The following is a 26801-nucleotide window of genomic DNA, read 5'->3' as shown; positions in this document are numbered from 1 at the left end:
TGAAGTTGAGTTAATAAAAGGCAATGACAAAATGTCAAGTACAATTTCGGAAATAAAAATGTGGAGTTTCATTCGGCCGAGAGGTAAGTATTTTTTTAGTTATTTTGTTTCTTAGCATTTGTTAATAGTTTGGCCTTTTTAAGGAGATTCCCTCCCTTAAAAAACTTCCCTTTCTACCCCTTTTTAACAATAATATAATTATTATTTTTACTCCCGCCTTTTTTCGTACCTTTTATTAGTTTGCAGTTTGTGGGCGCTGAAGTCTCGCTTTATATTCATGTATTCTTGCTTACAAATACAATAGTCATATTTTGTACAAAATAGTTTGACCGAAGAGAGATGTATGACTCGAGGTTACTATGCTAACATTTCTTTGCAAAAAATAGCAATAAATTTGTGTAAAAAAAAAAACCTTTTTAAAAGCCCTAATAATGTGAAGTGCGCCCTCACTTGCGCTCGGTAATTTCATTGTTGAGGGCGCACTTCAACTCACACGGTCCGCGGTCCACGTGCGCCCACGATGAATCTCGCAAGCGTAAAATTGGTTCATCATGTGTGGAGAACTTAAGTTGTTTTCAGCAGATGAACAGCAACATTACCAAATATATATACATTAATTTGGGCATGCACATGACGGTTTATGATAGAGAGTGAAATTATTATTATTATTAACTATTTCCGGAAATGAAACCAAGGATTTCTCAAAAGCGCCCTATATAGGCACAGTAGCTCGCAAGCCTGAAGAAGAGGAGACAATGAACAGCAGAACTTACAATTAAAAATCGCATTTGACAGTTTAATTAGGCGAAGATGCGTTGATTTTCTCGTTGAAACACAGAACTTGTTTGCAGGACTGTTTCTTTGGTTTTCCTACAGGAGGTAAAATTATAGGGATAAATATTTTTTTTCTTTCTATTCTCATGGAAGTGCGTCCTCCTTCGAGCGCTCAGGTTACGTTTCGCTCGTCCCCCGCCCTGCAAACAAGACGCTGGGATACGCTGATGAGCTTCACAGAATCTTGTGAAGGAAGTGGCCTATGACCTATGTATAAAGCATCTGGCTGCAGCTGTTCAAGACCGAAGTTAGACAATGTGCGCAAATGCTATCCGAAAACTTCCCATAGAAATGCGCACATTCCATACCGCATGTGATTTATGTTTCATTGCGGATCAAGTGGATACAATTTTGAGCGTCGCATAATGCAATCCGACCGTTCGTGATTCGAAACGGAGCCTGAGCAAGTGACAGGAATCGTACATTTACAACACAGATAAGTTTTACAGAATTTCCTGCATTATTACGCTTTTCAACGAAATAAAAACGTCTCTAAACTGGAATAAAAGAGAAATGAATCAGTCTTAACGGCCGTTTCAAACCTTGGAGATGACCGTGATGACGCGCAGGTCACAGGTCACGCAAAATCCAACCAATCAGGGCGTGAATTCATCAGAGTATCCCAGCGTCCTGTTTGCAGGGCGGGGGTACGAGCGAAAGGTTACGTCAGACAGAGGTACCTCGTTGGTGGCGCCCTGTTAATTCAAGGACCGGGTGTGGCAACCATCTATGGTGGCAGCGCAACGCATTGAAGTCTTTTGACTTTGTTAATTTTGTCATCAAGTGTTTATGCCGACAACACGATCAGTATTAACCACTCTGCATAATGCAAAAGTGTTCAGATTTTATTTTTGCTAGGAATCCAACTATAAACGGTCACTTATTATTTTCAGACCTAAACTTGTTCATATATATATTTTCAAAGTAAAAGTTAGATTTTCAAGGTGACTTTCTGATCACTTTTCAGAAAAGTGATCAAATTCTTGCTCATTGTTGCTCCGATTACATAGGATTAATAATAATACAAATCTCTGAGAATACAGTCAACCTTGCTTGGCACTTCATCTGTCGCCATGTCAACACTGTTTATCGACGTTAATATCTCTGTTCTATCTAACAACAGTTTTAGGTGAATAACCGTAAAAACGCAGACGTGCTTTTTGACATGTAGGCTAGTCTTCAGGCAAAGAATTTCCGCTCGATAAGTAGACTAATTTTAGGTTACCCAGCTCGGGGCTCCAGTTACCAATTTCAAAAACGAGTAACAAAGACCGTATACCGGAGCACAATAAAATATTACCTAAAGCCGCTGTTGCGCATTGCAGGCAGGGGACAGCTTAGTAATAGAACGCGAGGAATAATTATACACCGCTTGAGGGCGCTACAGTGGAGACAAAGGGATTATGAATTGACTTCTTGTAATTGGCTTAGATTAGTGTTTGGTAGGGTTTTATAGACTGAGGCAAAAACGATTAATCAGTTGTATACCTGGGAAAAAACAGTCATTTGGGGAGGCCAGTGCACTTGCGCTTTTTGTCATTGGGAGAAAAAAAACCTGCTTGTAGGTTTTACACATAATCATATAAGGTTTTGCAGCAAGTCTATTTGCTGGGCACTCACGTGTTCACCAAAAATACAAAAAGCGGAGTCGTCTTCCGTTAGGCTAATGACTCACTTGTCCAGGGCTACAAAGATGCACAACTCCAAGAAACCGTAATACCAATCTGATCTCCATCCCCACTAGGCTACCGTATATGTCATAACCAATGCATACCTGTATTGATTTAGATAGCAAGGAGTTTCCTTGAAACTTATTTGAATTGACATGTTTTGATTCAGTAGGAAATGCCAATGGCGGCACAAGGCAGATGTATGCCTGCATGCTCAGCGTAGGCGCACGTAGTGCACGTAAGAACTGCCATATCAATCGTGCAACCTGGCAGCGAGATATCTAATCCAGTGACTGTGACTGGACTTAGGTTGTTCATCGCCCACCGATTCAGTACACTGAACCCCCAGTTCATAACGCTCCACACTGGTCATGTTACTGACAGCTTCGTTTCGGTGAACCAAGTTCGACAATGGCAAAGAATACAGTTTCCGCACAAGCCACTTCAATTACCTAGATTACCCAGAGTTCCTTCCCCAGACGCATTGCGTAGCATTTACGTATTTCTCGAGCGAAGTCCCGAGGCGGGGAGCAGACTCAGTTTCAAATTTCCTTAGTGCCGATAAACCTGTAGATTCTGGAGCGATAGACGCCCTATAGCGGGACAGTGGTGTCATTCGTTTGTATGGATTAGATAACGGTGCCCGGCGGCCAGACTAAATCCAGATTGTATGGGAACGTGTACGGTTTCTGTTGGGTGAAAGGGATCTTGGTAGATTGAAAAGAGGTTTTTGGTGTCAATCAGGTGATAGACTTTTATTCCCAAGTCCTGACTTCCTTTGATGTATAGGTTATATTATCTGATCAGATGCTCTATCTGTAATGTTCCGTGTGTACTGCAAGATAATGTATTGGCTAAGATTGACTTTACTAAAGAACTAGTCTGTTAATGCATGGAGGTGTTTCCTACCTCCATGCGGCATGCATGCAACATGGAACCGACCAGTTTGCGGTCACTAGCCCACAAGACATCAAGGGCATATTATTGTGAACTACGGTATCAAATTATGAGCATGAGAACTTTTAAGACTTTCAATATGTATTTTGATATATACATTCATAAACTCTGACTAGAGGAAATTAGGAATTAAGAATATTATTCAGAACACCAAAGCGATAGCCACTTTTTATTGTCAATGATATCAAAATATTGAATAATTTGTAAAGTATTTTGCTATACCATCCTTAAATACAATCAATGACATCACAGTTTTCACGAGTTTTGTACCTCATGCACCACACTAAAACGTTAACTTCTCATGGATGCGTGAGTAAATACGGCATTATGTGATAGTCACTCAATTTCATCTTTAATTTCAAAGCTGCCATAGCAAAGAGGCCTTTTACTCGTCTCGTTTCCCCACCGACACACTCCATTTCATCAGCCCTCGGCCTTCTGCACTCTCTTCATATCGGTCGATGGATGCTAATAGTACTGAAATATTGTCCACCTTGTCCCCTGTGGTGTGACACGGTGGACCTCCTAATGTCTTGTTTGCCTCTATATGCTCTGCGCTTTACTCTGCCAAAACTGTCGAATAATGGGTCTGAAGGTCTTTTCGTGTGCAAACCATTAAAATATGTATGGCCAACAGTATTTTTTTTTTTATCAAACAGACCATTCTTTGTTTGTTTTGTTTTCCAAAATAATAAACAAAACTGTAGGTCTTTACAATTTTGAGATTTAAAAGACAACTGCAATTACAAGCTATGATCTTATTTAACAGTGCATAAACGTTTTTATTTAAAAGAGCATTAAAAAGTAGGATATAAACATCCACACAACCATACCTTAATAATTGGGCGTTTTGAGTTATTCTTGCGATGGTGCGCGAGAACGAATTTCGGGGGTCAAAATTTCGACTCCGAAAAATCGTGCTAGTCGTAATTCCAGCATCACGTATTTTCCTTTGAAAACATTTCTCCAAAAGGTGTGTATGTTCATTGGTTTAGTGAAAATTTTTACTTCTTTGGGTGAAAACCCACCGCTATTGTTTTAGAATAATCAAATTACGCAGCTATAATTGCCGCACCAGTCTGATGCTGTCACCGCGCCGAGAACGCTAGAAAGAGCCCTTAATCCCATGACAAATACGGCATGATGTAAACAACCGGAGGGTTCCGTCTTTTCTCGGGAACGGTTAGACATATTAGGTTAGTTTCCTGTCAACCAGACCTTTGAAATAGGATAAAAAAACAATCCAAAACTGTTTTCGGAGATTTCAGGCCGTAATGCCCCTTTAATGCCCGTTTTATCTGCATTTATATTTTATCGTCCACTCTTGTAACCGCTGCCCTTGTGTTAAACGATTATAACCTTTACGTTGAACAAGCGATGCGTACGGAAAAGATAACACTTTGATAAAAATTCGAAAATCGTTTCATGAATATATCTGCTCGGTGGAGTGATACTAAAGTGTCTGTCGTGAATTATTGACGGGTACGTGCTCGCTACACCTAGGATTAGATCTGGCAGGAGTCGTATATCTAGTCATATACCTTCATGGCGTGGGCGGTGTTATACCTAAAAACAAATCTGATTTTCTCCGCCCACGCGTCAGAAACCTGTTATTGTATACGCCTCGTCTAGCGTCTACAAAACACTGGGTTTATTTGGGTTCCCTTAAAGGAAGGAATGTTTTGGTGTCAAGGATGCCCTCGTGGATTTGGTCCATGATGAATAAATTGCTATGCTATTTTGTTGACAGTACTGTAGGCTGTAATTGCATGAGAATTCAAGACAATAAGTATGTATTCATACAAAAAAAACATTAATAGTGTTTGTTTCACAACACATTGTACCAATACTGGTACTGCTGGTCAAGTGATTCATCACACACGTGTTGGTTTAATTTCATTTTGGCTCGACGAGGGTTTTTCTCATGAAGCTGGTTTTGATCCGAATGATTTGTAGAGAAAAAAAAACAAGAATTGCATTCGCATCTCAAACAAATAAGAAAGGCTTTAGTGAAGTAAGAATTTTTTAAACAGAATTTGAAAAAAAAATGAGCATCAAAACTTCAAAATGCAAAACAGTGCAATATCTTAGCCCGGGGTAAAAAAGGTTTTTATTTAGTTTCCAAGTACAGTGAAATCTCGATAAGTCAAACTCTGATAACTAAAACAACTGTTAAGTCAAACAAGAATCCATTCCCTTCAGTAGAATAACAATGACATACAACCCTGCTTAATTAACTCAAAACTCTGCTTAAGTCACTTTGAACCTGTTCCCTTGAGGTTTGACTTATCGAAAGTTCACTGTATAAGCTGTAAGTTGTGATTGAACGCAAGATGTCATCTCTTGAAATAAAAAATCAATAGACAGTGTTTTTTTATTTTTTACTTATGGATTTAGAAATCTGTTCTGCGAGACACATCCTTAATTCTCTTGTGCTGATACGTCGATTACTGCTATCCATACGTGTCTCTGGTTTGATTTACGAAGCTTGTTTCTTCTGTCCATGAGGAAAATAACGCCGCTGTTATCTAGGTCAAAAGATATCAGTTAATCTCGAGATGTGTGAACTTGTCTTGAGACGAGTCACCCAATGCCAAATACACTGACCCATGCACATTACTTAGCTCTATTCTCGATGGCCAATGAGATCTAGTGCGTGAATGTTGCCTCGGGGCTTGTATCACGCGGGGGGCGCATACAACGCTACCTCCCAGAGGACTTCCGACAACCACTCGCTAAATGAAAAAAATTCCGTCGATAAACCCGATACCCATGTTTACGCTGATTTTTGTGCTGGCCGGAGCCATGGCGAGTCCGTCATGCGGGGCGAAGCCACTTATTCCCCAATGAGGCAGCCCCGTGTGATGGCCTACCCCTACGATATCTCGTCTCTATACCCGGCCCCAGAGCCGATACATTGGCGGGCCCTATTGACACACCTGCCCATTACCTCTCACACCATGCCCCCATTCTACCTACCACCGCGGATATTCCAATAAAGAAGTGTAGATCGAGTAGCGGACGGAAAGTACCCCATTTTCATTATTGCAAGATTTCGTGTGGATATAGTTTCATATTTCTCGAACTGACGCTAAATCTACCGGCTAAAGAAGTATTTGTGGAAGTTCGCAGCTACGCTAGACTCAATTTCAGAGATTAACTCTGTAAGCTGTTGTCAGTTTCAATTGCTACCACCGTCTTAATAACTTTTGACAGTTGCAACCGTCCAGAAAAGATTATGAAGTATCAATTCAGTTCGTATTCAAATGCTTTTTTCAAAAACCTGCTATGAAAGCCAGAAACCTTGGGGAATAGGTCGGAAACGGACGAAAACACTGACTTTCTGTTGCCGGGTACTACAAGTCAAGCCAAATTGTTATATGTTTTTCTTGGGGGAAATATTCAGTTCTAACTTTAAATTGAGGGCATTAAACCACAGGCTGTTGACCCTTTACGAAGGCACGAACTTTGCTAACATTTCTCAAAATTATTCCCTTCTAAGTAGACCATATTACACTACTGGTTCCCCGCCATAACTTGATTTAAGGGGAAATGTACAGTAATGGCGCGGACAGTTCGATTGAAAGGCGCCTAGTGTGAAAGGGCCGCTGACACCGGAGGGTCGGTCCTTGCCATGCCAGTGGACTCAATTCATCATATCCGATAATTTAATCGGGATGACATTAGTTTTTAAAGTACGTGCCATTCTAAATGAATTTTGTATCATACCCGGCTTGGGCGAAGCATTGGTTAAACCTTTATATTCCTTTATTCTTATACAATTTATATTTCAGCACGTGCGCCTAAGGCCCCCTCATCGGCGAAAAAAAGCGAACCATCGCTACCTTGCATGTGAAGGACACGTATACTCTATGCAATGATTCTTAAATGTTTGACAATGTTGCACTTATCGCGCGAACCATATCGAGAATAGATATGTACAATGGAGATACATGTACACTCTACAAACTGTGTTGAGCTAGCAGTTAAACACAATTTTGCTATCACTTTGTAAACATGTTGAGAAGCTTCACATTATGTGTTCAATTCCTAAACATCAATGTTCAGTTGCTAAACACCATCCATCCTCAGACTAAACGTGTCTAGTATTTAAACGTGGGAGTTACAAACTGATAGCAAGAAAGTGTTTAGAAAAGTGTTTAAATTAATTGCTTAACACAGTTTTTGCAGTGTGACCAGCCAACTTTGCTATGCGTTTTTGTTTATGTCTATAGATGAGCACCATGGCATATGCCTTTATGATACGTGACTAATAACACGGACAAGTGGTCTCGTATTGATTCAGTTGGTACTTTATGACAAAGTGAAGACACGACCACATTTTCTTGAAATGAGAAAGTCCCACGAATTTCGGGTGATTAAAGACCATCACATGATTTGGTTGTGGAAATGTTACAATGTATGATACATTATCACGACTATAGTAAGCCTTTCATGAAATTAGTAATGCGTGTGCCACTGATCTGCTAAAGCCGAGGACATTTAGATATTACTATATCAAAAGTTTTAGAATGTGTTTTAGAAAGTTGTTAGGCTGCTTGGTGAAAAATCAACAACAAAAATCAAGCGCTAAGAACATATCGAGAAATGTTATTGTGTGAAAATTTATCAAACGTTGAGTAAAAAACGTTTTAAAGAATTATCCATTAAGATTGACCCATTTTGTGCCAATTCGTATTCCTAACTGATAAAATGATGACAATATATCTCTATTTGTCGCATCTGAATATAAAATGAGTGAAAATAAGTATGAATACTGCGATCGATCGTAAAGTAAATTGGAGCTACCAAAGCGCTTGAATGTCTATGCCTTCCCTTTGCCAAAAAAATCTAAATGGAAATTGAAAATGTCGATCTTGATGAAATTGCCCTTGGCCAAGTGAATGTTTAGCTTTGTTCCATTTTGCCTGACGCATGTCAGCTTCGGGACTTCGCTACCCACCCACATCAATTCGACCAACTGAAACCCTCAGGGCAGGTTGTGTTGCCAACTCCCAGTTGCTGTGTTTCAGCACGCGCTAATGTTCCATTTCACCTGCCAGACATTTTATGGCGTGTAATTTCCATATGACAATGACAACTTTGCAATGCATTGGCGACGCATATGCAGCCTAGTGCGAAGCATACAGGCAGGACACGTCAAAGGTATCAGCTTTCAAATTTTGTGGAACACTCTAATTGACGCAGACAGAATTATGGTAAATGGAGGAAAAAACACCTCATCTAACTTTTTATATGTAAGCTAAGATGAAAGGTGTTTTGGCTAGTGGAACGTAAAGTATAGCTTTATGGGTTTTCTCGTTGCAGACACTAATCTTGTACCAGCAAATAAAATCCACGGCGAAAATTGTTACAAAATGTCCTTCAGAAACAAATTCATTAACTAGTATTTGGCATTCTCACAGGTGAGGGCGTACTTGTAGTGTCAATTAACGATAGAGGGCGCGCTAGGGATTACAAACCAGAGCCTGCGTTACAAATGTTAAAGTAACCTGAATGAAGAAAGGACACTAGAATTGAAACATTCTGGGTTTTTGTTTTTATTGATATGCGTGTTCAACTTCCACCTTTTATAAGTGACATTTTGTTTCGTATTAAGCCAATATTGTAGTTGAAGTAATTTTAGACAAGCTTTCTGATATTTTAAAATACAATTCTACAGTGTTTGCATTCACTATTTACAATGACAACCGAACCTTGGGTGTTTGTGGACAAACACAGATCGGACTGTTCAGTTTATTTGGGGCTTCCTCCGGAACAAAATAGAGATGTACAGTAATTAAGTTCCGTTTGCCAGCCAGGTTGCCTTAACTGTCTGTCGTTTTACTGCCTCTCCGCACCTGGGACTCACTGGAGCAGTATTGTTGTCGACGGCTGTTGCCTTTGTAAGTTTGAAATGTCAACATTTCACTTTCAGTGAGTTGAATGTTTACTCTGAAGTGTCGCGGTCAAAGAGGGAAAGATTTGCTGTGAACCGACACGGTATATTTACAGTAAATGTTGCCAAGGGGGCTGGTTGTGTTTGGTCATTATATGACGGACTTTAAACAGTGCCTTTGACGGAGAAGCTTCGGGCATAAAAACGCATAACAGTCTCTGGATTGTGCTGCATAAATTCGACTTTACTTGACAACTTTATTTCTTTGATTGAAGTTCCGTTTGACGATCAACACAAACTGCTGTGTTGACGTCAACAGGATCAGATTACCTTAATTCAATTGGAGCATTCTGAGTCGTAAAAAGGAACTCCTTGAAATGGTGGGAATGCAGAAAAATTTTGCAGGACGCTTTCAAAATTGTCGAGAGGAAATTAAATTTAAAAGTGTGTTTGTGTTTGCTATTGTTCATAAATTCTACATCTGAGCTGCAAATTTAGAGGCAGATATATGTATTTGATTCAATTTGTATAAGCTGTAATGGTACCATGCGAGTTGTTTTATTTGTTTAGATTGCTTTCAGCCCCGGCTGACATCCTGGATGTTGGCATTCTTTAGATGATTTTAAAGACATCGATGTTTATATTCTCATAGCACGAGTTGTCATCATCGAAAAAGCATTATTTTTTTCACTTCCAATATAGTCCTAAAATTGCCTATTCATACATGGAGAGATTACGGTTGGATTTTGAGAATTGTGGGATTTTTTTACGGCAAACCTTGTGACTCGTGAGTGAAAGTTGGACAGCATCGGAAAGCCGCTTTTGCGATTTAATTTCACCGAGATGAAGCCCCATCAGTTTCCTATGGCTCATGGGATAGATTAGTCCGTATCGATGTTAACGCCGCCAATCCACAGATATGCATCATCCTATCTCCTTACAAAGATCGCATCGAGACATTTGTCGTGTATTTCCCTGTGATACATGTATAATACATGGCGGGGACTGCAACCTTTGCTAACATTAGCTGCAATGGTTCTCTGAACTCGAAGCAAATTTTGTATTGTGTTGCTTGATAGTACATTTGTATTTTCTTCAATTATGACTTGAATGTTATATATTGTACAGTTTGACTCTTTCAAATTACATGTCGTGAATATAGTGTGCATTATGTTTTTATAAACGGTAACATTGACAAGATTTATCTGTTTGTGTTATCGAATGTTTATCTTTTATTTTGTTATTCAATTGAAAAATTAAATCGAACCCTGTGTATCATACGGTTGAACAGCCAAACCTCTTCTATATGGTACGTTATACGGTGTGGTTGCTCCATTCGAAAACCTTTTATTTCTCAGCCCGACCACAACAATAATTATTGCATTACCTCCTCCCTGTGACGTCACCACCCCTAACCGGATGAGAAATAGTTAATGCCGCTCTAATTGGCTTGCACGGTGAAGTGGGAGTCCCTGTGGGAAGGTCTATAGCTAACAGTGAGATCGAGGTGGCGGCAGTGCCAGGTTCAGCCCGGTTTATGTCGATGAGCATCCGTTCGTCTTCAGAAATCATTATTTTGCGTTCCAGTTTGTATTGGATTGTCTAAGCTACCTTGCTCTATCTTCCTGCTGTGAAACATCCCTATAGTCTGTGGCAAGCCAGCTTGAAATGCACTGCTTAAACGCCTCCCAGTGAACATTATCATGCACATGATCTACGAGTGACATAATTATTTATCATTTTGTAACCCAAGTCACTGCGGAAGTAACTTCAGGAACTCATTTTGGGTGGGTATCGCAGTGTTGGATTACCAATTGATTTAGTTGAATCTTCGTCCGTTGACCGTAACGAAGAGCTGATCAAAACTCAGCGTCCTTCTTTTTGAAGGCGAATAATTTTGCGATTGTAAGATTACCCACGCGGGGGTAAAAGCATCTGGATGAATAAATGCGCGCAGTGACCGCTTAAGTTGATTGTAATTCGTGTCTTCGCTTGCAATTGAAAAACGGTACACTTCAGAATCTGTAAGATGATGGAGAAGAGTACACCTTAAACTAGCCGCAAGAAGTTTAAATTGTTTTAGAATTTCTTTTAATTTGATAACACCTCCCTTTCTTATTGATTCAATTTAAAACCAATCAAGGATGGATTTTACCATGAACAAAACGCACGGAACGCCATTGGGGAACTTTTTTAAATGTGTAAAACTTCATCAAATGTAATTGGCTGTAGCTTGATTTGATCTTGAGTTCTTCAGAACAACGTACCCTAAGATATGTTTTGTTCTATATTGAAGTTCCTTTGTGATTACCTTGATATGATACAAAACGTTCATTGTACCATTGCCGATTTCTCCACTTCACTAATCTGTCTGTGAATTGAGGTTGAAAACATTGGCAGCACTGCACTGACCTAGAGCCGTGTATTGATGTCACTGTTTGCCGTTCCCACTGCTTGATTTACCTTGTTCCAATGAGCCGACAGATAGAATTACTAGTATGCTCGCCGAGAAAATCTAATCACAGACTGTAATTGGCCTAATTGACCTTCTCTCAGCTGAGAAAGGGCTCATCCTGTCTTCTTTTGGGCCTTGGCTGTGCAATGAAATAGTTTGTATTGGTGTAGATGCACCTATATGATATACAATAATTATGCCGTTTTACTCGGATCAAAAAAAGGTCTTGCGATTACCGTCGTTTGTCTAATTCATTCTTGGCGTTAGGTCCGATGAAAACAAGATTAAAAGTAAACAGAAACAGTTAACGTCAACCTGCGCTCGATGATGCGCCATTTCAGCAGGATATGATCCGAAATACCTGCCTCAATAGGCTCGCAAGAAAAACTAATTAAGACGAAATGTGGGGTCGTCCAGTGAAAGCCAGGAAAAAATGTAGAGGCGGATTGTGCCGGGGTTAGAAACTTAAGGATCCTACACTATAGTATGCAGACGGTACAATCGATGAAATTCCTCTTTCCGAGTTGAACAAAAAATACTCTGACCGTTTATTGCTCTTAACGTTGGATTAAAAGCTAATCTTTGCAATGAATGCAAGTGAGTCTCAGGGTATTGCAGGGATAGCGATTTAGGAATTCTAGATATTTTTTCAGCGTTTTTTCCTCGCTTTGTTGAGATTAAAACACGGGATCAAAAGGTAGAAGTACATGTATTTCTAAACACATGCACGATCTACCAGCGACTCTACTTGCCTACACGTATAATATTGCGGAAGAAGGAAGCAAGCGCAGTCTCAGAATAAAAAGTGGAAGAAGGGAAACGTGATCTGGTCTAACAAACAGACCGCAGGAGCAAGCACGGCACGAGGTGGGCGTCAATTGCAAAACCTAATGGAACACGGGAGAAGACATTCTGAGTGACACTTGGCGCGTTGAGGTACGCATGGGGTCGTGGTATAGCCGTGACGCAGTTAGTTCAACGGGCGGAGATCGCTCACGCCCCATCACTTGCTCTACACGGCATGTTGGTATAACAGCACCGCATCATTACATGCGCGCTACTTCTATAACCAAGCCACGCAGTGTAAAGACAACTCAAGCGCGAATAGCACACGTTGCAGCTAAAACAACACCAAATTACCCCTGAAGATTTAAAGTTCAACAAGACAGTATTATCCTGCACTGTTGGAGGTTTCTCTGAACACCAAGTGTTTAAACTGCATCTTATAGCAGGTAAGATTATATTTTTACTCGTTCCCCAATTCCCACCTCATGCATCACGATGGTGCAATATCTGATGCCTCATGCATGTTTCACCAAATCGTATTTTATGGCACTATCGATGTTTTCGTTGGTGTTAGATTGGTATTTTAAAGTCATCAGTTCTTGTAACAACATAGTTCATAGCCAAGATCCAAGACAATGCAAGCATATTAGCTATTTGTTATACCTGCTGCGGTTTCGATTTTTATTGACGCTTTTTTTCCCCCGAAAAATCTGAACCACGTACTTTAACCTTACGAAGATGGAAATTGTATGGCTTAAAACAAACAACATGCTGGCATTCTTAGGTTGTTCTTTATGATGTCGGACTGTTCTTTTTCTTCTTCGTCAGGATTTGGCTCTTTGAAATTGCAGTGGTATTTTGTTTTACCATTGCAAGCATTTTCTGATATCGATTGTAAAGCCAAATACTTTTTCATGCCAACGTGAGCTGAAAACGCAAACATTGTTGGCATGTATAGTACACACCAATATTGTCCTATTCATATATTTTTTTATCAAATTTACATGCCCTATTTTCAGTGTAACAAAATAATCAGATATCCCTTTGGCGATGTTAAAAAAATGGAGCCTCTAGTCACGATCCGAACATTATGCGCTCTTAAAAAGATTCGACGATTTTTACCTTCTTGCATCTCCGTAGATTTACATTTAGATGATCAAGAACAGATTAAGGACTAATTAGGCTTTGAAGACAGACTAACGATGGTTAAATATGACTATTATATATGATTATTATGATGGGACTATACTGCCCTACGGAAGCGGCCGCCACTTATGATGTGGCGGCCGCCAGATAATAAGTGGCGGCCGCCACATAAGTCGTCATAGTAAGTGGCGGCCGCTGTACAAAAAAATATATTCACACTTTTTTATGTGGCGGCCGCCACTTATAATAATTGTCTGAAGGCCGCCACATAAAAAAGTGTGAATATATTTTTTCTGTAGGCCTACGTGTGAAAATATTTTTTTGTACAGCGGCCGCCACTTATTATCTGGCGGCCGCCACATAATAAGTGGCGACCGCTGTACAAAAAAATATTTTCACACGCCCCAAAATATATATATATTCACACTCGTTGAGTGGCACTATCCGTCTTCCGTACTGCAAAAGCATTGATTGTCGTCACGGTCAGCATTCAAGATAACCGCGTCCCTGCAGTTGCACCATAATGAATAATCATCAAACCCTTATGAATATAATATATACATTTCGTCATGACGTTTACTACATGGAAAAGCTTACTTCATTTATTAATCATTAGGTAGGCTGTTCTTCGGGGAAAACAAATATAACATGTACAGTTTGTATACCGATTCAGAGTTAAGTAATCCTTCCCATCTAGGAAGTGAAAACCCTTTTCCCCTCAAATCCTGGAAATGTTATGAGCTCCGGTACTCGGAGACTCAAGGAATTAGATGACTGGTAACGTCAGTGCAGGAATTTCATCGAATGGAATCAATTTCCTCGTCTCTAAATCCCGGCTTTACCGGTAAACAACCCGGCTGGGAATCGTTCCAAACGCATTTTGGGGAGATTTGGCGGGGGACGGGTATCATCCACCCGCGCTGGCATGCTCCCTGCAAATTAGATTTCGCGGGAAATCCGCTGCTAGTGGAAAGCGCAGTGGCACTTCTTGTCAAATATTTGGTGGGTTGAACGGACAATAGACAAGGAGACTACTGAGAAGTAGATCCTGAAAGCCGTGCAAGAGCCAATAAAAGGGGTCAAAGGTATAAAGGAAAGAATCAGATTGCATTTGAACTGATTTTTTTTTTTAAATCAGATTGCAAAGGTGCATGCCCGATGGAGTATCAACATCTAGAAAAGAGTAAAATCAACAATACTTCTCTGGGTATAATACTAATTCCGATATGGAGTTGGTTTGGCTACATTTGCGCGTATTACTCCCGCTTGTCATGCGAGTAAAACTTTTAAATGTTCCCGAAAAGATTTGCTTTAAATTTCTTTTCAAATATCGGATAAATTCTCAAGAAAAGTGCGTTGAAGATTCATAAATAAGAACATAAAAGTCAATCTCTTCTTCATTCTTATTTTTATTTTTCCCCCTGTCATCCCTTCAAGGCCAACTAATGTATTGTTATCTTTCTGTTCAATTGACGGCATAAGTTACCAAAAGCTTATGGAATTAGATAAAAACAAAACTTGTTAGCAGCGATGGGCCTATTTGAGCTTGCCCTTTTGGTATAAAAGGAAGACATGGAAAACACCGTGTTTAGCACAAGCCTTTGAATACTTTCGGCGCAGTTTTTTTTCTCAAACCCGTGCGCACAATTACTTCCATTAGGAGTTGATATCAGTATAAACAGTCCCAGAAAATAACCTTAAGCTAATGAACTGTTTCACACCGACAAGGGATAAATATCCTAAATGCACTTAAGTCAATCGATGTCATTGGCATTCTTAGATTTCCGCAGCTCGCTTCAAGCTTTTTACGACTGAATACCTCTTTGAAAGAAAAGAGTTATGTCAACAATCTTGACTTCCGGGAACGAGGTTGTTTCCCCAAGGCTTTCTCGGGACACGGAGACTCTTTTTGTTCGTCGGAAAGCGACCGCGCGTACGCTGAAAAACGTGCTGTAAACAAGGTTAGCACTTGCGGCTTCCTACACGATTGCGCCTCATTTTATGGTGTATTACGCAGCTATGAGATGATCATGTTTCCCGTTCTCTTCTTCTCTCTCGCAATTTGCAGCAGTCAAAATTAAATGTCTCCACTCATACTCCCAAACGAGTTGAAACTTCGTATTGCATCTCGTATTGAGTTTAATGTCTTGCTTGTCGAAAAAGTGTAAAAACCTTTGAAATTAAAACATGAGACCAACTTGTGAAAGTTATCATTGGTATTAAACGCGATGCCATTAAAAGCTTCGACACGAATAAAGATTTTTTTTGCAAATGGCTGATATAATCATCGAACATGTTTTAATTCTGTAAATTTGACTGACATTGCCGGAAAATAAAGGAACAGCTAACGCCATTTCAAATGATTAATGTTTATTTTAGTGTGTCAATATCAAATATATCTTTATCCTGGTTCGGATTTACATTGATCTGGCCGTTTAGACCGTTTACCATGATTGATGTATAACTTATACGGAAACTAGTGCGACTGTTTCCGTAAACGCATTTCCTGTTTTTAAATTTTCTGAAGTTGTAACCAATTTTCTGATGATGCATTTCATTGAATCATCTTTCATCAGCGCTCCTCATCAACTATCATAATTGCAGACAGTCACTCAATCAGCGTCCCGCGCACACAGCTGCTTCCAAAATGTGAAGTATTTGCATTTAGGTAACCTGTCGTCTTGATTGACAAGATGGTGTCAGGCAGCGTAGGAATGCCAGGCGAGGAGGCGAGGACAGATGAGCAAAATTGGGAAAATTGATAATAGGATTTGCTGCATTTGCTGCATGCATGACGTTGGGCTGCCCTAGATACCGAACTGTGTTCAGCCTCTGCAATGTTCGGTGCCATTTCGTATCATACGCTTACTGACTTTGCCGTTAGTGCAATGTATAAGCCTACCTCATTGTATTGTCAGCGAGGTTGAAAACGAGACCACATTGGCAGACTACGGTCACTTGATAGACTCTTAGCAGTTTAACAGAGTCTAGCCTCGTTTCCATTCTCCCTGGAGATGAGCGATTGATGATAGATTAGCGCGCACAATTCAGTGAGCATTCTTGTCGAAAGAAAGTTGCCTCTTTCTGCATATTTTTCTGCACATAGGCCTACATCACGATTGATTTGGTACAACAAATATTGGATTCGAATTGTATATTAAGTATATGCACCTTTAAATTTAAATAAATTTCACAACCAAATTTTCTCCTTGGAATGTTGTCAGTTTGTCACACCCTTTAATCACAGCAGAGCGTTAAGTCGGTATATCTCTCTCTCCCTTGATGTGACCACACCACCCTTGGGAATTCATTACACGCGTAGCCACACATGTTTTGCTTGTAATCGAAGCGGTAACTTCGCCTAAGATACTTTGCTGCTCCAGCGCGCACGAGTCATCACGCTGTAAGACAGAATACTCAGGTCAGCTCTGAGATCGAGTAATTAATGAGGGTTGAGTGCGCACGTCACGACGATTTGACTTTTGAAATAGTCAGGACTGTACCTAATCAAGAGATTGTTAACAGAAGAAAACAACACCATTTTCCCGGAAACAAACGGACTTTTTAGAGCTGTGCAAAGACAATGAATATGGAACATTTTTGGGAAACCTTCGTTGTAGCAAAATAAAGGTTTATTTCCTAGTTATCTGAACATCCGCAACACTGGCTCTATCTAAGTATGCGCAGGAAGGTTTATTAGCGTAAAGAGTGAAAAAAGGAGGTTGTTTGTGGTAGATTTCCAATATATAATTGGTTAATAAAGAGACAATTAGCTAAACTTTGGTTAAATCAATCCCGTACTTCATTTCATTTCTTTACAAAAAAACCCAAAATCGCCTACTGTAAGTTAGTATTCAGGTTTTGTGGTTTAGATACTTCCGTGTGGATCGAAGACAGACGAAATCGAATGCCAATCACTTGGTTTCAGTTGTGAGACACTGAGAATCAAGGTCGATATTTTAACGAGTTGTAAATTTCTCCTTAAACTCCTTAGGGATATGGTTTCGTGCCTTAGGCGAATCGAACGGCTTGAAATGCGACTACAGCTGAGTCTCGCAATTCAGACTTTTTAACGAGGCTAATTAATTTGCGCATTTCCTATAGTCGCGCCGACAAGATTCCTTACGGAACCGACACCGGTTGTCGATGCTTGGTTGTGAAATACAAGACAAATTTATGCCACTTCTCCGGGAGTGATTAAATGGGTAAAGAAAAAAAGGTTGATACGAAGTTATCCCAGGCCCCTAGAGGCGCGTGGCGCGTAGCGCGCGGTGTGGCAATTAGGTGATCCCCGGGAAAGTTTTGAGCTCTTCCGTTGCGTTAGAAGCACGTGCGCAGAATGGCTTTAATGGTGTGTCCTACGGCAACTCGCTGCACATTGGAGAGATGATGAGACCGTACTTGATGCTGGCAATTATAAGACATTAAACATTGAGGTGACATTCAAGACAACCGTTCTCCTTCAGTCTGTCAATTTGTTAGAGTCTGTCAATTTGTTAGAGGTTTTTAATTGTCGAGGCAATAAATTGTTACATTGCAATGTTTTAGAACCCGTTGCAAGCTAGGCAACGAAAACATTGCCCGCTTGTTCAATGTTTATCATAGAATGTGACACGTAAATGCACTGTTGTGCAATGTGAATTTTGAAAACCTATACGCGCCCGTCGCAAGTCAGACTTGAATATCTGGTACACTGACTTGTTCAAATGATCAACTAACTGTAGCTGCAATTCTATACAAGAGAAACTGTTTAGAAAAAAATCGTTTCCGGTGCACTCAGGGTGCTAAGCGTGATTGCGTGAATTGGACACGCTTTCCGATCAATTTGATGTCTCTGTATTTATAGAAAGGAAAGTCAAATCCCATTCTGGGAAATTAAACACCGGATGTTTCCATTCCCAGGCGGGAACGGAAACGTTTCAATGAATTCTTTCCGTAAAGGTATTTTAAATGTGTGTCTCGTCTTGTCTCGTTTGATTTAGGTCACAGCTTCGCCCGTTCACGTCCCGGTTGACTGGTCAGGCTGCCCTGCAAAGCGTGCTCCCCGTTCTCCGGAGAATTTATCTATTGCTCGGCGGTCAAGGTGTGAGAGAAAAGGACTGGGCTGTTCAAGATTTCCTGTTTCAATTCTCGAGCTAGAATTTAGCTTATGCAGTGCCGTGGAACGTTTCGACTGGAGAAGCGCGCCCGCATAGTGCCCAGAGCCCCACTCAGGGATTAAACTACCCTGCACCGAACCCACTCACTCGCTCGCTGGATATATCGATCCGCCACGCCGACTGGCCCCAGTTTTATTTCATAAAGGGGTTTCTCGTCAACTTGTGGCTGATATTAGGAAATCGATACCTCAGAAAGAGGCACGGAAGGCTCGGATGGTGAAAACATGATCGCCTTCAAAGTCGAACAATAACCTAGCCACAGGTCCCTATATACCTGTAAGAAAAATAAAATACGCCTACTGGAAGTTTATTTGACGAATTAACAGAGTATCAAACCACGGTATCAGGCTTTTCTACACCCACTGTAGATTGCTTCAATCGCCATGATGAGGATTATGAGTGTATGGTTCATGCACGGACGTTGACTCATCCCACGTGGCTTTATTTGTATAAATCTTGCCGCGGAGCTTTCTGCGCCTGCGCGTGTGACGTCATCACAGTGTCGTCCAATCGGATCAAAGAGAATACCACGGGAATGTTGACAATGAGAATGAATTCTCAAATGAAGTGCGGAGAATTCGACACCGGTGATATTTCGATAGGATAAGGAGTCTTGTCGTCAGGGGAAATTCGGGCCGATATGCTGAATAAGTAGAACAACTTCATAAATAAAACGGAAGACAGGGAGATGCTTGTCAAAACAGTTCGTTCGCGGACGACAGGACGAAAATATTAGCGTGTTTCCATGGAAGTAAGTTGGTGTTTGGAGATGTGAGATAGAGTTTTGACGTTCACGCTATTGAATTGAACCATGAATTGAACCTAAATGTAATAGCCTGAACTCTATATAGTGCAAACTCTGTAAAAATAGAATCAGTGCTGGAATGGAGGACACCTTTAAACCTACAACTTGATTCAAGTCAACTGCAACGTCAGCAGAGACTTATCAGAGTTATTCAGGATTATAAGAAAGTGTGTGTGTGTAGTTTTATCAGTGACTATTGATTTTGTTGCTCATCGGAAGACAGAATTGATCAGAATCATGGGAGGTCAAAACAGTGGCGGAATACAAGACAACAACGTCGTCAATTTCACCTTCGTTCACAACATGGACAATGAGTCGCGCGTGGCGTGGACCATCATCTGCACTGCCATCATGGTCATCGCTGCGGGGGGTAACCTCATTGTCATATGGATCGTGGCCACCAATCCCCGAATGCGAACAGTGACTAATTACTTCTTGTTGAACTTGGCCGTGGCTGATGCCTTGATCGCCACCTTAAGCATGCCTTTCCTAGCAAGTTACATCGTGACTCAGAATTGGGCTCTAGGTGCCGCTATGTGCAAAGTGGCGCGTTTCTTTGGAACGGTGTCCGTGGCTGCCAGCGTGCTTTCTCTTGTTGCTGTCTCGGTGGATCGCTATCGTGCTATCGTCCACCCTCTCCTGCCTCGTCTCTCCAAGTCTTACATCGTCTTTATGATCGCAGTCATCTGGGGAGGCGCCTCCATCTTCGCCAGTCCTCTCTTATTCTACTCGAGGATCTTTTCCTTCACCTACGTCGGAGATGTGACCAAACGACAATGCATGGTGGTCTGGCCGGACGGAGTACTCAACCAGATTGACTTTACGTAAGTTATATGTGTTACCCTGTTCTTTTTTATTGGAGCCGTTCAACTAAATAGTCTTATCTCCTAACTTCATCCATGAAGAGGGCACATAGGCCTATTATTAAACGGAATCGTGGGAGTAACACGTTTAAACATTGGTACCATTAAAATATCGACATTTTCCTCATTTACCCTATATGACCTTAAACATATACCACAGAAAGTACTTTAGCCATGTGGCGTCAAGACACATACCACTTAATTAACCTCCCATAGGAACCTCACACGACATCGGAGAACCTCACTCAAATTGCCTAGTTTCATGGCAGAGGGATGTAGTTGTATCGTGGCTGCTCTATGATAAAGCAGTGTCACAGACGGTACCACTCACTACTAATGTCAGAATTTTTCAACACCATAAGGTGACATAGATGCGGCATTTTGTGGTTCTACAAAGGGTCAAAATTTGGACACAGAGTCTTAGTTATCATGCAAAACAAGAGACTGCGATAGTTGGTCTGATCCAATCAGAGAATGAGTTTATAATTATGGTACCCTGTCTCGATGGTAACGTTATAGCATGTTTGCTCAGCCAATAAAAGGTCAACTAACAGTTTAAAGGGAGGTTATAAAACTGATGATTTCACGTCATTTATTCGTGATTAAGTGGGTCGTTCTTCAGCTATATAGGCTTGGGTCGTTCTTCAGCTATAGGCCTGGGTCGTTCTTCAGCTATAGGCCTACCCAAGAAACCTCGCTAAAGCAAGATGAATACTCCAGCCTTAGCACTGTTGCTTCTGCGCAAAGCAGATAAATATAAAATGCTCGAACGACTCTATTCGCTTTTTCACACTTCCGCCATGGGCATGCAGAGCCTCGATCTGGCAACTTTACACAATAAATATAGCCGGTTCAGTGATTCCCGTGTCGGAGTTCAGATCACTGAACCGGCTTTTTGTTATTGTGTAAAGTTGCCAGATCGAGGCTCTGCATGCCCAATGGCGAAGTGTGAAAAGAGCGAATTCTTCGTCAAAACTCGTCAGAATTAAATGTCTAGTGAGCTTAATGTTTCACATTTCGTTCCTCACCTCAGGCAAGCACAAATGCCTGAGGTCTCAAATTTATGATGACATGTTCTGAGGAATTACATCTTTTCAGAAAACAGTACTTGTTAGCCTCGCCATGAAATATCAGTAAAAGGAAACGGACTGGTTTCATCAGTTCTATGCCACGCACGGGGGACAAGTTTGTTTCATGTTGATAAAAGCCGGCGATTCCTGTGAGGATGGTGTGATCTTTCCACTTGTCATGTAATTCGAACCAATTAGGAAGCTGTGCAGATCGATGTGGCGCTTGGGGCGAGAAAAGGCAATATCTCAAAGACAACGGTTATCAAAACACTGACGCCCCAATTGAACAAGGCTTCATTATTTTTTTTACCACATGGGTCCCCTCAGAGAAACATTTTCTATCAGAGAAAGATGAAATACAACAGAGAGTCAGGCACGGCCTTGCTCACCTGAGCGCTGTTGCACCATACTGACTGCATTCTCTTCGGCACCAGTCTGAATGTGTCAAAATCCCGTACATATATGACGTTATTGGAGTACGTTGTAACATGACTTGAGACGGACCGAGCTTAAATTTGGGCCAATATAGTTTTTTTTTTCTAGTAGTGTGGTCCTTGGTATCACTACATCTCTCTGTCTGGTAGAATTAGGTCGTGTCCATAACGGACCTCGTCCTGAGTTGCGGCTAAGACTGTCCTCGTAATTTCCCTACGTATTTACCAAGGACGAGGAACTAGACAAAAGCTCTTGACAAGAGACACGGATGCGGCCTTGTAATAAACCTCCCAAGGCCATTCTCATCAAGAATTCTGCATTTGCCGCAGCCATGATGAAATTCCAGGTGTTTTGCTCTCATGAAAGCATTAAGAAGTATACGCTAGCAAAAACGAAATCAACGAGCAGGATGACGTCATACATAAGTGTTATTTAATAACTACCCTATAGTGCGACCTCTACCTACAGGATAACGGTATTGATCATGCACATTTGTTGTTGTTGCAGGTACAACATTACCACATTCGCGGTGTTGTATTGCCTACCATTGGCCACACTAGCTGTCTGCTACACTGTCATTGGTGTGAAGCTATGGCGAGGAGACGTGCTGGGGGAGTACATACCCAACAGGGCCAGACAGCTCAAGGCGAAACGGAAGGTACGCCACACGAAGGACTCGTTGACCATAATAATGAGATGTCAAGTTGGAAATTGGAAGTGAACGGGAGGGGGTCAAGTGGGTTGGCATGATCCTTGCAAGTGCTAGTCATTAAGGGTACTGTATAAAGGGGTCGATTTCAAGGAATCGTAATGAACACACAAATCTGCTCAGAGAAACAAGTTACCAACGAGAATGGTCTTAGATTTTTGGGGTCTAGTTCTGAGCTACTATATAGCTATCAAAGTCATCCAGTTTAAAAAGGTTTTGCAACGAATTTCGCTAAATTTTTCGCACGTAATTTGCCTAAGCAATATTGTAACCAAACAGTTCGACGACACTGAGTGGTGATAGGCCTATATTTGAGAGAAAAATATCTATCTGGAAAATTTCGAAGTCTGAAAGTGATTAAACGGACTGACCAAAGAGTTTTGTTTGTGTATAGACTATAGACCATAAGGTCCATTTATAAACAGATACGGCAAGAGTGTTGTGCATCTTGAAAGTTAAACATTCTATTGACGACTTTGTCCCTCGAACGCATATTCCCGCTAAAGAAATTAATAGAAATTGCCAGCAGTGTTCATGATCACATTACGTCCCCAATGAGCCTCGTTTAGTTGCAAGTGTTTTCCCTCCCATTGTATTGTGATGAATGCAGGTAGGATGTTTTCGTTTTCCTTTAGAAAAACATCAAGACGTAATATCATCTTAAAAGGTCGGCTGCTCGACCAGAATCATAAACTGAATGCAGTTAGAGATATGTTTTGACCTTTTGGGTAACAAATTGTGTACGTTTTAACGATTTTTGGCCTCCCACTTCTCTTTTAAACCCCAACAAACAATGTGAACAGTCGGCGCCAAATATTTTGAAAGCCGAAAAATAATATTTGCGTCTTATACAAAAAATATATATAATGTTTATTATCTTTTTGTTCAAACCCGCCCGAAAAAAAAAGATTCAACGAAAATATCGCAGAAAAAGTACACAGATTGTGTAGCATTTTTGTCTCTGAGCGAAACAGAAAATTTGAATCCGTAGATATTCGGAGTGGAGAAACCTTTTTTTTTCAAGTTGGTAGACAATGTAGGAACTCGGATATAGAAAATAGTCAGGTATAAGGCCAGTGATATTGCTTCATTTACACTCCACAGTTCCAAAAGATTAAAGCTTTCAAATCGGATCAGCAGTGATGTTGATACAAGCTGACAGTTATGTGTCAAGTAACCCTCCACTTGCATGGGTGATTATTCGCGAACTCAGGCCTATATTTTGGCAAGATATTGGAGGGAACGGTGCGCGAGTTTACTGATGAATGAAATCCCCGCCGAGTGAATATGTCACAGTCACTCAGAGTTTGTGTAGACAGAGATTGTCTGCTAGATAGTCCAGATGAGCTGAGATTCTGTCAACGAACGCTGCTTTTGAGTCCATCCACGTTGTGATTCTTGTGCAGCAAGAGACGAAATGCAATTTATTAATACATGTTGGGTAAAAACCACAATTTGTAAGATTTGCAATTCCAAGATTAAATCCAGTCTTTCTTAAAATCCGTATGATGGATTTCTCCTTACTTTAATACGGATTATTAAGTAAAGTGTATCTTATAGATGGGGGCGGACGGACGTCATCCGATGAAAACATCTATTCATTTGCACACCAGTTTTCATCGGTTGCTTTGTGTTATCATTCAGCACTCCAGAATCAAGAACCATTGAAATTCAAGAAGATGGGTCTGGGAGCTAGATAAGCTTATGGATGAATGCAAAAAATAATTCCCTGATGTGCACGCCGATCTATATGCAAAAACTGAACGCCCATTGTAAATGATAATTATAATAAAACTAAATACCAAAATAGATTGATTCAAATATTATATATGCCTTTGCGGAGGTTTGCGCCTCTGAGTACTCTCTAGTTGTTGTTGTTTTTGTAGATTTGTTCCATAACTCGCATTCTACTATCTAATCACATTGGTATAAATTTGATATTTTGTTGTCATGTTCTTTAGGTCGTGAAGATGATCGTGCTAGTCATTGCGGTTTTTGCTGTGTGCTGGTTCCCAGTGCACGTCTACCAGTTCCTTGCCTTTCTACACGATGACATATACATGAAGCCTTACGCTGTACACGTGTACCTTGCTATCTGGACGCTGTCTATGAGTAGTTCCATGTACAATCCGTTCATCTACTGCTGGCTGAACGACAGGTATGTACAACAAAATTGTCACGAAACTGATGCAATGAATATGCATATTTTTAAGATGCTAGAGAAACTCTTCCCCGTTCCAAATAAATTGTAATCTCATTCTTCACAAATTATGAATTTTTGCAGCATAAATATTTCGAAAACAATTTAACTCTATTCATTAAATTTGTTTAGTTCTTTCATATGAGGATTCGGAGTCTCAAATTGTGTTTGTTTGTTCGTTTGCCTTAACTCCAGATTCCGAGCTGGTTTCAAGCGCGTGTTTCGTTGCCTCATTCCCAAAAGTAAGAATCAAAACGACCCCAAGGGCCTTGGGAGACGAATCCCGCTGACACCTACGGCTTCTAGCGCTATGACAACCTCGACGACCACAGGGATCAATCGCAACATCGCTAATGGAAAGCCCGCCCTCTTGTGTCGGACGAGTATCATGGGGATCAGCGTAGTGGACTCGACAGAAGATATTTTTTAAACTGTCAGTTTAAAGGAGAGTTGGATTGATTGTTTCATTATCATCACTACAGCCAATAAATTACAGAGTTTGCATGAGACATCAGAAAGACCGCCGCCATTTTGTTGCCAGGATGCTGTTGCTAGGGACACAAGTAACCTAGAAACGGCCGCTCGATATGCGCTAGTCAGTCTGAGAGGGGTCGTTAGATGGTCATGTAAACTCTGCATTCTGTGGAGTGAATTTAAAAGAGGGCTTTCGATTTACTTAAGGTTGACTCCGGTGCACCGGCCCTCCACCGAATTTAATTAATTAGAAAGGGACTAGAGCCTTGTCGAACTGTAGTTTGGTTGCGGTACACGTGTCTATGGGAAACTACGAGCAATGCAATTATTCTTAGTCGGTAGGCGGGGCCTGAATTGACCACGTCACGTGTGACGCCATGTCTGTTGATTACCGGCAAGTAGACAACTGTTTTAAACCGAGCCAATTTCGAACACGTTGTAAAACACAGCACTTTACTTTTCACCAAGAAAGATTGGCGTCAGGTGACCTGGTATTGTAATCCCAACTGTTCTCGACCTATCGTATACTCAGGGTTACCAATGCACACACGCCGTATATCCTTATTCCAAATACACGGTGCTATTCCGTATTTATTATTTAATGAGATTCTAAAAGATTTCATGAGATTTAGAATTCTGCCGCTTGTTGTTATTACAGTGTACGCTCAGAGCAAGCGATGAACGCGATTCAAATGAATAGCAAAGGCGCACCGCAGTGCTCATGTATAGAGCTCCCTTTGATTCATGTGAAATAGCATTATTTGAGGATAGAGAATTAGTTTTGATAATTATTGATACAAAGATAAACTACAGACTGGCAATGATGGCGCAATGACTCCAAAAAATGATCTTCTAATGACTGACGTCAACGTCACAATGTCGGGAATGTGCGTGCAAATCGTGCATTACGTAGTACACTGTTTAGACAACACGGCGACGTTTAGACAACAAAAGAATGCAAACAAAATGTAATGGTAACCTGATTTTTTAAATCATTTTATTTTAATTTTTACTTCTAAAAGAGGCTGCTCTTTAGCTGATTTGATGCGTCAAGATCACTTATTCAATACTATACGGTGCCTGTGTCGATGATTGTCACCGAATTGAACATAATTATCAGACAACATAATTATCATAACGATTTTCAACGAACTATTATCTTAACTTTTAGTCAAACGTCAAGTCTAAGGTGTTCACACTCCCGAAGACACTGTGATAATAATGAATTAAAGTATAAATCAGTAAATCGAATTTCAAAGCACCTCGATTATAAATATATTTTCCGTAAAAGAAACGAAAACTGTCCATATCAATTTATTAAAGCTCTGTATTCAAAAAG

General features: G+C 40.7%; 1 protein-coding gene across 4 annotated transcripts; it reads left to right on the top strand.

Moving 5' to 3' along the window:
* Positions 1 to 3: 3 nt before the first annotated feature.
* Positions 4 to 26005, top strand: LOC119731737 (tachykinin-like peptides receptor 99D). 4 transcript variants are annotated; one of them, XM_038204979.1, is made up of 6 exons: positions 12505 to 13047; positions 18730 to 19657; positions 19935 to 20535; positions 22587 to 22737; positions 24750 to 24946; positions 25184 to 26005. In XM_038204979.1, the coding sequence occupies exons 3-6, from the start codon at positions 19949 to 19951 to the stop codon at positions 25416 to 25418; spliced, it is 1170 nt and encodes a 389-aa protein (XP_038060907.1). In that variant the 5' UTR covers positions 12505 to 13047; positions 18730 to 19657; positions 19935 to 19948; the 3' UTR covers positions 25419 to 26005. The 4 variants fall into 4 exon arrangements, with proteins under 4 accessions (XP_038060906.1, XP_038060907.1, XP_038060908.1 ...); XM_038204978.1 differs by lacking the exon at positions 12505 to 13047 and adding an exon at positions 4 to 83 and having other exon boundaries at positions 18730 to 20535; XM_038204980.1 differs by lacking the exon at positions 18730 to 19657.
* The last annotated feature ends 796 nt before the right edge of the window (positions 26006 to 26801 follow it).

The sequence above is a fragment of the Patiria miniata genome, unplaced genomic scaffold, assembly GCF_015706575.1.
Source record: "Patiria miniata isolate m_02_andy unplaced genomic scaffold, ASM1570657v1 HiC_scaffold_24, whole genome shotgun sequence".
NCBI classification, from domain to species: Eukaryota; Metazoa; Echinodermata; class Asteroidea; order Valvatida; family Asterinidae; genus Patiria; species Patiria miniata.
This window is presented reverse-complemented; position numbering and strand designations above follow the sequence as displayed.